Source organism: Typha latifolia, chromosome 1 (genome assembly GCF_019914945.1).
Source record: "Typha latifolia isolate L0001 chromosome 1, TyphaL0001v2, whole genome shotgun sequence".
In the NCBI taxonomy this organism is placed as follows: Eukaryota; Viridiplantae; Streptophyta; class Magnoliopsida; order Poales; family Typhaceae; genus Typha; species Typha latifolia.
Window position 1 is genome coordinate 6,127,152 of NC_133086.1, and position 11,936 is coordinate 6,139,087.

The 11,936-nt window shown below is 37.5% G+C and overlaps 2 protein-coding genes across 2 annotated transcripts; one reads left to right on the forward strand and one right to left on the reverse strand.

The window, feature by feature from the left end:
- Window positions 1-566: 566 nt before the first annotated feature.
- LOC140802301 (transcription factor EAT1-like) lies at window positions 567-1,788 on the reverse strand. The gene is made up of 3 exons (XM_073157782.1): window positions 1,273-1,788; window positions 774-1,181; window positions 567-662 (listed from the first exon to the last, which is right to left on the reverse strand). Exons 1-3 carry the CDS (start codon window positions 1,786-1,788, stop codon window positions 567-569), a joined length of 1,020 nt encoding a protein of 339 aa, XP_073013883.1.
- Window positions 1,789-3,538: 1,750 nt separating this feature from the next.
- On the forward strand, window positions 3,539-10,427 carry LOC140802100 (uncharacterized). Its single transcript, XM_073157535.1, has 7 exons — window positions 3,539-3,812; window positions 4,706-5,011; window positions 7,403-7,611; window positions 7,688-7,736; window positions 7,893-7,982; window positions 8,098-8,160; window positions 8,326-10,427. Exons 1-7 carry the CDS (start codon window positions 3,645-3,647, stop codon window positions 10,036-10,038), a joined length of 2,598 nt encoding a protein of 865 aa, XP_073013636.1. The 5' UTR covers window positions 3,539-3,644; the 3' UTR covers window positions 10,039-10,427.
- The last annotated feature ends 1,509 nt before the right edge of the window (window positions 10,428-11,936 follow it).

Here is an 11,936-nt window from a genome sequence, read left to right on the forward strand (position 1 = left end):
TGGTCATACGTCGATCTCTGAAGGTAAAAAAGAACACATCTATAAGATACACAAGAAAAGAAGAATAAAAGGAAGAATAAGAAGCTAGTGTATCAATGGAGATCTAGAGAATTTTTTCTTTATAATCTATTGCAATTTTTTATGTGAAAAGTTTGGTTGTTAACCACATAATCGATGGAGAAAAAAACCTAACTTTGTTTAAGATAAGTTAAATTTTTTATGCTGTTATATTTTTCAAATCCAAATGTGGAAAGACCTAACTTTGTTTTAAGATAAGTTAAATTTTGTTTTGTAGATATTATATAACTTAGTACTATATCAACTAACCATATGAAATATAAAATGAGCAACATATTAAAGATCATAAAAAAAAATTGTACCATACCTTCCAAGATATATATATATATCACAGGCAAATTTCAGAAAAAGTGATTCAAACTCCTACCTGCCACATTTCTACCATAGTAGTACTTGTACCAACTTAATCCTACTCTCTTTTACCTAACCTTGGGACAAATAAAAGTTTTAAAGTGAACCCAAACCCTAGAAATTAAACTTCCAGTATTCTAAGAGCAAAGAAGATGAGATGGGCAATGCACATTCATAGCTTCAATCAACTTCTTTGCAACTGCACTTGCATACACTGAAGACCCTTCATGAATCTGCATGGCAATTTAACAAATCCAACATAACTCCATTAGCCCAAGAAGTCTAGCATATATACCAAAAGAAAAAGGAAAGGAAACTAGGAAAGAAAGATAAAATTTATAAACCTTAGTGTTGAACATATATATGTTGCAGTCTCCAATGATTCCTCCAGACAAGTGTAGCAGTTCAAGCTGCAGCTCATCAAGAACTTTTGATAGGATTGGCAAGCAACTCATCTTCTTCCTTTGTGTAAGCTTGATGGTCACCTCGTCCTCCACAATGCGCACATCCACATACGTCTCTTTAGATTTCCTTTGAAGCCACGAGCTCCTCAACGATCCTTTAAGCGCTTGCTCGCCGCCGCTGTCGTCTACCGAGGGCTTCATTGAGGAGCTCTCCATGTCTCCGACCACGTCGTCGCTCCTCTCCTTTCCTCGCCGCTTCCTCTCGACGAGCAACTTGAGCTCGCCAACCCTCCTACCGAGCTCTTTGATGTAGTCGATCGTGTCGGATATGATCGTCGCCCTATCATCCTTCATTCCATGTGTAGATCGATCGAGTTAGCTTCATCAATCGATCTAATTTATTATTAATTGTATATATGTATATTTATAAAAAGAGTACCTTTGTTCTATTAGGGATGAGAGACTTGAGCTCTTCGAATTTCTCGGTAAGCCTCTCTCTCCTTTGCTTCTCCTTACCGTCTCCCACTTCTCTAAAGACACTAGCCTTCTTCTGCCTCTTAAATGTAACCTGTGGGATCTCACCAAGGTCGACGTTTGGCATCGAATTATAGACATCTCTCAGCAGGCACGTCTGGCCAGGCAAGTCGAACTGCACCGACGACGAGGCGTCGTAGAAGACGGTCGACTCCATATTCGACTCGCTGTCGGGCGGCGGCGGCGGCCCATCGCCGAAGAACACGTCGACGTGCGGGTAGTGCAAGTTGGCAACGGAGAGGGCGGAGGGATCGACGAAGCAGTGGTTGGCGTCGAGATCGAATTGGCGGTGGAAGTCGAGCTCGAGGGCGATGGCGGAAGCGGCGGCGGTAGTTTGAGAAGGGCCGCCGAGATGATCTCCTTGGATTGGGATGATGCTCTCGTGGGAGGGAAAGAAATCAGATTGGTGGTTGTGATACATCTTAATTATTTTAAGGAGTACTTCTCTTAATAAGTTTTCTAGTTATTAGTAGTTGCTATGGATTAGTGGAAAGGGAGAGCCGAGTGGGTTCATGGCGAGGAGAAAGGGGTGAGGAAGAGAAGAGAAGAGGAGAGGAGAGGAGAGGAGAGAAAGAAGCAAAGGTGGTATTTGAGTAGAAGAAGGAAGTTGTTGGTTTTCTTGAGAGAGAGAGAGAGAGAGAGAGAGAGAAAAAGAAAGAGGAAGTTTGTTACTGAGATTCCCTTGTGAAGGGGCCCACCATCATCTCCATCGGCAAACACAATCTTCCGTAGTTCTGCAAACTGTGTACTGCTGAAATTATATGGCACCAGTACAAAGACTTGGCCTTCCTCCTCTCCTTCTTCTTCTACCGCATTCTTTTGGAAAGAATAATCTCCCACTCCACAAACTAATTCAGTCATACTTTGTGTGTATATATATAATCTGGTTGTAAATTTGGCTGTATGTGGTTAACTGTATAGAGTGACGAATTTGGTTGTAAATTATCATCTCCTAATCATTTTATTTTACCGTGGTTTAGGCTAATATGTAATTATTATTATTTTCTAAGATATTTGATTAAACTAGAGGGAAGATCTTTGTGAAAAATAAAATCGTAAATGACTGAATAAGCTTTCTAACACTTCTAAAATAATATTAATTAAATTTTTAAATAAAAAAAATATGATAAATATATTAAATAAATATATATTTTTATCATCAAGTATTATCATATAATTCTCCCCATCTTTGTCTTTATAAAATCTTCAATTTTAACTTATGATCTAATTAAATATAATGCAAAAAATAACAATTCCGATTTGATTAACTCCATAAGAAAATAAAATGACATAAATAAAAATTATCAGGATGTTAATTGAATTTAGACATAACTAAAAATATATAATTATATATATACTCTTTTAACTGCCGTCCATTTTCACGAACATATTAACTGCTTTAATTATGAAAAACAATTAAAAATATTTTTTTTTCTCTCTTAGAAATAAAGATATAAGTATCATATAATCAATTTTAAGCACTCTACTGTACTTGAAATAGATGGTAGCAATGAAAGAGAATCTTAAAGTTTTCTCATGCAAATTTGACCCATGGCTTTGCTGTTAATCAAATCTTGTGGAAGTTGGACCATGCCTTGGGCGCTACTCCATTCTTTGAAAATATTCTTCATAGGTTATTCTATTATGAAGATAATATTATTATGCGATTAATTTATCCTCTCTCTAAGGTAATTGGTGCTGTAAATTATATGCAATGTGAGATCATTGAACGGACCTTTTAAATTGTTAATTTGTTTTCATAAAAATTAAAAACAAAAATCAAAGATAGAAATTGAAATAATAAACTTATTGGGTTCCTCTCTGATCATAATTCAAGATACACTTAGGATTGAGCAAATTATTTCATGAATTATCTTCTTCTTTTTTTTAATATAGAAAATTGTCAGCCAACTATATATTATAAACTATGTCTAATATGATTATAAGACGTCTTAAATGTGTAAATATTAACACCGTTTCTATCTTTAATAGAAATACATACCTTACTTACTCCTAATCGCATATTGGATCGGACAATGATGCAGATCCTCAATGTATTCGGATTAGCATCCATTAGTTATCGGAGTCGGAGTCGGAGTCGGACTCCGATATCCGACCCGTTTCCTCCCCAATATAATGGGAATTATAAAACGCATCCATCCCTCGATCCATCTTTCTCTCTTCTCACCGCCCCCAAACTTTTCCCACGAGCTCAACTACCCCACGTCTCCTCTCCTTATCTCCGGCGGCGATCTCGTCTCCGCTTTCCGATCCGAGATGGACGACAGCTGTGCGGTGTGCGCGGAGACCCTGGAGTGGGTCGCCTACGGCTCTTGCGGCCACCGTGAGGTGTGCTCGACCTGCGTCGCCCGCCTCCGGTTCGTCCTCGACGACCGTCGCTGCTGCATATGCAAGACCGAGTGCCCCACCGTGTTCGTCACCAAGGTCTTTGATTCCTTACTTCTCCCCTTTCCTTCCTTCCTATTTGATTGATTCGTTTGATTCGGGTGTTGGATTCAAGATTTGGTCCTCACGACTGCTTTAGTTCTTCCGTCGTGGATTCGAGCTTGGGTTCTGGTGAATCTTGATGTGAGCGGTAGCGCAAGGAGAGGAATTAGGAATTTTCTTGTGCCATTCCGATTCTTTAATTGGATTGCTTTTTCTTGTATTCTAGTTGTGGATTGGAGCTATAAGCTATTCGCCTCTAATGCAAGTTAAATTTGCGATTTGAGTAGTGACCTTGGGGAATTTGGTTCTATAATATTCCATGTTCTTCTGACTTATGCATGCTATATGTTGGCATCCTCACAAGCACGAAAAAGGTGAATTGAGGTTTTCGCTTGTAATTGTGCTTCTGGAATTGAACCAATGTTTATGTATATCCTACATGCAGATCAACAACTATAAGAAATTAAACTTTTTAATACAAATTTAGTTTGTGTTTTCATATAACATTCGAAGAATTTTATGATTTGGAGTGGACGATATGGCTTCAGATTAACGGTTACTATGTTTTGCCGAGTTATGTATGCTATGTTGCTGAATTCAGGTATATGTTGATACGTTGGGAAGCTTCAGGAGGCGAAATTAGTGTTCTTGTGTTGCAGTTGCACATCTTTAATGGAATCAGTGTGTATAGTATCTTACATGTATATTAAAACTGTAAACTATACGTATTCTTAATGCTAAAGTCTGTGATGTGAATAGTAACGTTTTGGGAACTTGGTAATTTGGAGTGAGTGAATCTATTCCCGTTTGGATAGTTAATAACTTAATACCTTTTTTTGACTGACATATCTTATGATGCTGAGGTCTGATATATGTGTTAAAATTAACAGGCCTTGGGGGATTACACGAGGGTGATATCTGATTTTTCAGTTTTCCCTGCTGGTGCCAACGAAGGGCAGGTGGGGTCGTACTGGTATCATGAGGATACACAGGCATACATTGATGATGTAGACCATTACAAGATGATAAGGGCAATGTGCCGGCTTTCTTGTAGCGTCTGTGACAATAGCACCGAGGAGCAAGGAAGCGGAGCCCCCAAGAGGAGGAGCAGATTCAGGAGTATTGAGCAGCTGAAGGGTCATCTTTTCCATCAGCATAGGTTGTTCATGTGCAGCCTTTGCTTGGAAGGGAGGAAGGTGAGGTTCTTGGATCTTAGTTCTTACCGCACAAGTTCAGTTTAGATGTGCATCAAAACTCTCTGTTATTGGTATGAAATACAGTGCTCAAAATATCAAAACCAACTAAAACTAGTATATTCATATTCTTTTCAGTAGGTAGAAAATGGCAGCTTGTCGCAGATTTTCAATAAGAATTGTTGATGATTTGGTAAAAACTTAAGAAAGTCTCTGCTAATCATCTGCAGGCCAATGACCTGTTAGTACAAAACATAAATGGAGCTTGGTCAGTAATAGTCATTCTGACTGGAATCTATGTTTCTCAGTGCTGTCATAAACTCATAATTTGTTTAGAGATTTTATTTTTGTCAAATATTGGATGAATCGATGATATTCAACTACCTCTTCACGCCACCACCCACAGTTTATTGCTATGTGATAGGGAATATGTCTACATCACCTTTATTGAGTTTTATATTCTCCATGCATTTAAGAATTTGATTGTCTTGCTAAGATATTGGGTTTTAGGCTTTTAGCCCTTCTTGCATTTGTAGACTTGTAGTTCCATCAATCATCACATAAATTATGAATGCGGGCATCTTATGTTGTGGCCGCATCGCTTGGAACTTTGATTTGAATAACTCACCAATTACATAACCTCTACCATCGAGCTTGTAAAACTCACATCACAACTGGACTGTATAGTTCTGATTAACAGACTTCGTACATCTGAAGTTATCATCTTTCGATTTTGTCTTGGTTCTTTTTTCATTATACAACATTTTCTCTTTTCAAGAGTTGCTCATTTCATAAGCTGGAACTGCAACCCTCATAATATGTACTTTTACCCACTAAGCTAGTCTTTTCTTCTTCGTGTCAAGTTTTTTTTTGTATTGTTCTTCTTTGGCTAATTATTTGGCATCAGTGTTTTGCTGTTGATAAGTAGATTTAGGAAGAATAATGTTTGACTACTTCTCCTTGATGTTTTTGCATTTTGAGTTGTTTCCTAGCTGATCTCATATTGTTGGGAGAAGCCTCCGTAATTGTTAATTATCAATATATCGGTGAGCTTATAAGGGAATCAACATGTGCTATTGTGCAATAGATTGATGGCATCCCTAGAGCATATCATTTGTCTCCTTTGGCTACATTCATTCTTGGTGTATGGGAACTCTTAGGGTTTTTCTTCGTTTTAGCATGACCATAAACAAAGCTTTTGTTATAGTTGGTATGATTATCAGCAAACAACATTTTTTTATGTTGAGACTAGAATGACTACCATAGTCACGGTATGGAAAACTCAGTTGCCTGAGGAAATAGTCTGTATGGGTTTTAACTCCTATACAACTGGTGCCAATTTGATGTTAGTATTCAAGTTGCAGAAAGTTCCTGATTTTTCCACATATCTTGCAGCAATAGAATTAGGCTTCTTGAAGGTTGAGCTGAAGGTGGTTTAGTACTTATGACTTATTATTCCATTCAGACCTCAGAGGTATTTCTGTATGGAAGCAAAATCTGAAATTTAATTATACTACACTTAATCCGGTCGATGTTTTTTTTTGTAGTGTAGTTATGATTTAAGTTATTTATTATTGGTGTTGTCAAAGAAGCAAATTGATTAATAATTACCGGGCAAAGAAGAAGCATTTGACTGTTTAATCTGGAATTTTCTTCTAGTTAATGATTTGGTAAGTTGCATATTTAACATGAACTGTAAGTATCAAATATTTTTGGTCTGCCTAAAAGGATGACTGTACAAGGATAATTTCATTACGAAGACACACAATTTGTAAATGGCTACTCAACATTAGATTAAGCATTTTGTATCTCATAGTTAGAGGTGATACCATGAAAAACTATTAATTTTCTAGCGTATGGAAAATTTTGAATGGGATTTTACCATTCTTAGTTTCTTTCATGCATTGCTCCATGTAACCATGTTGATTTTCACTCTTCAGAACTAGAGACAAAAGAATTGAGAACTTTGCTCAGTTGGAATTATTCATCATTGTTGTAGTGAGTCATCATTATTGCTATATTGGTTGTAATTCCCTCCAAAGGCAGAATCTCTTATTGATGGGTCAAGGAAGAACTGGATGAAAAATGTTGGTTCTCTTGGATAATGACGTCATTTTTTTAATAGCATTTTATGTATGAGATGTGCTAACATGCAGTCTGTAAGGAAAAAAGAAAATGTATTACCTCTTGCTATGATCTGAAAACAAAATTCACCAGCACTCACGTGATTGCAGAAGCTGGTGCAAAAGATACCCTTTTATTATTAGGAAGTGTCTGAGTGTTCTCATAGAATAATTTTATTAGTTTCCTCAGTAAAATAGCTACCTGCTCTTTACCTAAACATTTCCCTTCTGAAGATCTTCTCTTTGCTGAACATCTTGAATTGTTGAGCAGGTATTTATTTGTGAGCAAAAGCTTTATAATAGATCACAACTGACTCAACACATAAGCACTGGTGATTCAGAGGTGGATGGCACTGAGAGTGAACGTGGTGGATTTGCGGGGCATCCAATGTGTGAGTTCTGCAAAAACCCATTTTATGGGGATAATGAACTCTACATGCACATGTCAACTGAACATTTTACATGCCATTTATGCCAAAGGTATGTAGACTTCAATGCTTTTAAATGTATGGTACATCAAAACTTACATGATTTCTGATTCTTCATTGATTTACAGACAGCATCCTGGGCAATATGATTATTACAGGAACTATGATGATCTAGAGGTATGTTATCGTCAAATGATTTACGTTGGTTAGATTTTGATTAATGACCAGCATCTTTGGTATTTAGCTAGCTAGATGTTATATTTTTTAACAAAATTTGGCACTCTTTTATACTGTAAGAATGGTTTCATATTGTTAAAATGCTATTACTCATAGATGCATTTCCGCCAAGAACATTTCCTTTGTGAAGATGAAGCATGCTTGGTGAAGAAATTTATTGTTTTCCAGAGTGAAGCAGAAATGAAGGTAATTGTACAAATGAAATTAGTTGATCTTTTAGTTGATCTTTTTGACATGCTAATGTGCTAAATGGCATTAGTCTTATTTTTTTTCTCTTAATAGTCCCTTTGTGTATCTCCAGAGACATAATGCTATCGAGCATGGGGGGAACATGTCTCGTTCTAAAAGGAATGCTGCGCTTCAGGTGTGGAACAACTCTTGTTCTTATCTCTTTTTATTTGAATTATTGCACGATAATTGCTAATCTGAATGAATGTTTCTCACACTTTTAGGTGCACTTATTTGTGAATTGTGGCTACATATGCATAAGCATTTTCAGTCACAGTCTAATTTCTTATTCATTATTCAGATACCCACTAGCTTTAGATATCGAAGGACTGAGCAAGAGCACAGACGAGGAAGAGGTCGTGGTTTTCGTCCTGATACATCTAGCAACCAACTAGCAATGGCCATTGAAGCAAGCCTTGAGACAGCAATGGCCAATGGTAGAGTTCGGGATTCTTCTTCTACTGCTCGTGCAAGTGAGAATGGAGAGGTAAATCAACGTGACATAGTTACAGGCTCATTGGAATCATTGAATATCAATTCTGGTTCTGAAGCACCTTCTAGATCTCTAGCAACCCAGAACCAAAGCTCTAGGTCTGCCACAATTTTAGAAGAATCTTCCTTCCCACCCCTTTTAGATAGGGAGATCCCTGAGCCTTCAGCTAGGTATGCTCAGGCTCTTACTCAGTACTCAAGGAGTGCTTCCAGACTCGGAGAGGACTCATTTCCTCCTCTGCCCGGTGCAAATAAGAAGAGTAAACCAAAAGCACAGCAGGGGTTAGAAGGTTTAGCTAAGAATACTCTTGCAGCCCGCCTCCAGCAACGTAGCAAAGGCTCTATTACAATAAATTCAGCTCAGTTGAGGCCATCAGAGAATCATAAACTTGTCCCTTCTAGTTCTGGAACATCTTCGCAAATCTGGCCTACGCCAAATCAAGGACTTCCATCTTCTTCTAATTCTCAACGTCGGGTGATACAACCAACCAGAGAAAATGGGTTTGTATCACCTCCTTCTGCCAATACTGCATGGAGTGCAAGTAGCTCAAACAGGATGAGACATTCTGCATCAGCTCCTAACCTCATTGAGAAAGGATCTTCGAACCAAGCTGCAGCAAGTACAGCTTCTATTGCCAGCAGAAGCCAAGTGCTGCCTACAAGCAGCCAATCAGCACCAAATGTAGAGGATGTTCGGACAGCAAACAAGTCCTTGGTTGAAAGGATCCGTGCTGCCTTAGGAATGGACGAGGATAGGTATACCACCTTTAAAAGCATTTCTGCTGAATATCGTCAAGGACAAATTAATACTTGGGAGTATCTTTCCTATGTTGAGCAGTTTGGTCTGTCACATCTAATTCTTGAACTTGCACGACTCTTACCTGATGTTAATAGACAGAAAGAACTTACTGATGCCTATCATGCCAATTTACGTTTCAAGGATCTGCAACAAAATGCTGGAAGTAGTCCTGGTAGATCTAGAGAGGGTAATCCTAAAAAGAAAGGAAAGGGTAGAGTTGTCAATAATGCTGAAACTAGTACTCCAAAAGATGCATTGACCGATAACGTTTTAGAGACTGTAAGAAAGTTACAGTCGGGTTACAAGCCTCAGGAAGGAAATGTTGAAGTTTTATCAAAGGATGGGTACCGAGCTGCCAAGGGGAAGTTGCAAATATCAGCTGGGGAATCGTATTCTAATCCGAGTTCTCTTAGTATAAATACGGCTGGCCCAAGTGGCAATAGAGAAAGAGAATCCCTTTTAGATGGTACTGGTGCCAACCAGAACTTGGGTTTTGAAGGCAGCAGCAAACAACGGAAGAAGACAGCAAAGTTTCTGAGAGTCCGGTTGGGTGATGGTTCGGCAGCAGCACTTCTTGACCTTGGTCGTCCAAATGCTAGGCCTGAACGATTGGAGCAAGAATCTGCTAATAACCCCTCTGAGGGACTGCCTATAAGAGGTGTTTGGCGAAACGGCGGCGGTCAAAGACTTTTTTCCAATTCTCAGAGAAATCCCTCGAACTGATATCATCTTAAATAGTCTTTTAAAGGCAAGTTATTTAAAATGCAAGCTTGCTCGGTAATTCGCCTGATTTGTCCAAGAAAATGGTCGCAGGTGGTAGTCGTTTCTGTGCAGCGATTTTACGTCTGTGTTGTGCGCTTATATCATTATCTGGCAGCTAATAAACCATTCAAACTAGTGTTGCCTGAAAGTCTGGTGTGTCATTTTGTGGTGCAACCTGGTTGAGTCTATTGGCTGAAGGTAAACTTTCAGTAACAGTTGAAAATTTTGATGTATGGTTGAATCATTTTTTAGTTCTGTTATGATGTGCGATTGAGTTGTTTACAGGCACTTTTGCCTCTGCAAAAATATATAGCTCTTATCGGTGATGAATACAAATAGATATTACCTTCTGCTATGTGTTTTCAATACTGCTAGTTATTAATTGAGTCGCAGCACACACTTCATTGTATGCTTGCTGATTCAGCGATCCACTGATGTGAGAACCTAACAGAAGAATGGTCCTATAGGTGGATTCCTAAACTTCCCTGTTATTTTAATTTCCCCCCCTTCCTTGCCGTAACTCAAGATTTCACCTTGTCATTTAGAAGAATGTTTGGCCTATATTGTCTATGATAGATTATATGATCTGGTCGTATGTTTTGACCTTTATATTAGTGTGACAGTATAATTTGCCCCACATGTGTTACTGTTGTGGATAGAACATGGTTTGCCAGAATGTAGTGGTTTTGAGTTATTAGGACATTGGGAGTTCTTGGTTGAGTTATTAGAACATTGGTAGTACTTGGATTCTTTATTGGTGTTTATTATTTAGGAAAATTTGTATTTTACACCCTGTCTTTTAATCTATTTGTGGTTTACAATCTCTATTTTTAATATATATAAATTGAGGCTTGACTTTTATCAATTGTGTAGAAAATATCTCATTATTAATAACTAAATTTAATTAAATCCTTAGGTTAAATAAACTATATTAAAAAGATTATGAAAATACTCTCACCTAACTATACTTGACTTGACCGAATCTATACCTAATCTTATCTATAAGCTAATTTGCTCATTTTTTGGTCTAGTTTACTCTCTTTTTTTTCTCTCTTGCTTTGAAGTCTCTTCACTAAGGTAAGAACATTTTAGAAAAAAAAAATTATAGTTGACGAAATATTTTTTTTTTTATGACATTTGGGTTCTAAGGTGTTTTTTTTTTACACAGCTCATTAAATGGAAAATTCGATTTGTAAATATTAAAAATGGAGAGGGTAAATCTCAAATATGTCAAAAGCATGGCATTAAATGCAAATTGCCCTCGTTTTTTTTATATTATGTATGGCTTGGTTAAGTAATATGTCCAGAATATACACTGGTCATTGATTTTGTAGAGCTTCTTAGGTTTGGTTGAAAGAAGTGGTGTGTCAATCTACGTCCTAATTAGAGTGGATGACAAATGTACCCTAATCTTAAAGGCATAGAATTTCTATATAAACTGCCATAAAAAGCCCTTCTCTCTCATTCTTCTGAACAAAGGGTTCGATTAGGTTATAGAACTAACGGTTCCTATAACCAACGGTTCCGATTAGGTGCCACGATTAAAGATTTGTTTGATAACTAGAAAAGTAAAGTTTAATAAAATGATGCAAATTCCCTAAATTCAACTTTCTCATTCCCTATTCTCCTCTTTTGCTTTCCATCTTAAATTTAAACGTCCGTTGCTTCTTACTTGTTTCAAAAAGACGTACAGAAAGGACTTGAAACTGAAGATACTACTAGTTCACGAGCCAACACAGTTGGGAAGGCAAAAATATTCTCAGCCTTACCTCCATTAATAAAGATGCTGTGGAGAGAGAGAGAGAGAGGAGATTTGATAAGAAACATAATCTAGAGCTTTTATTTAAGCTTGAAGCAGC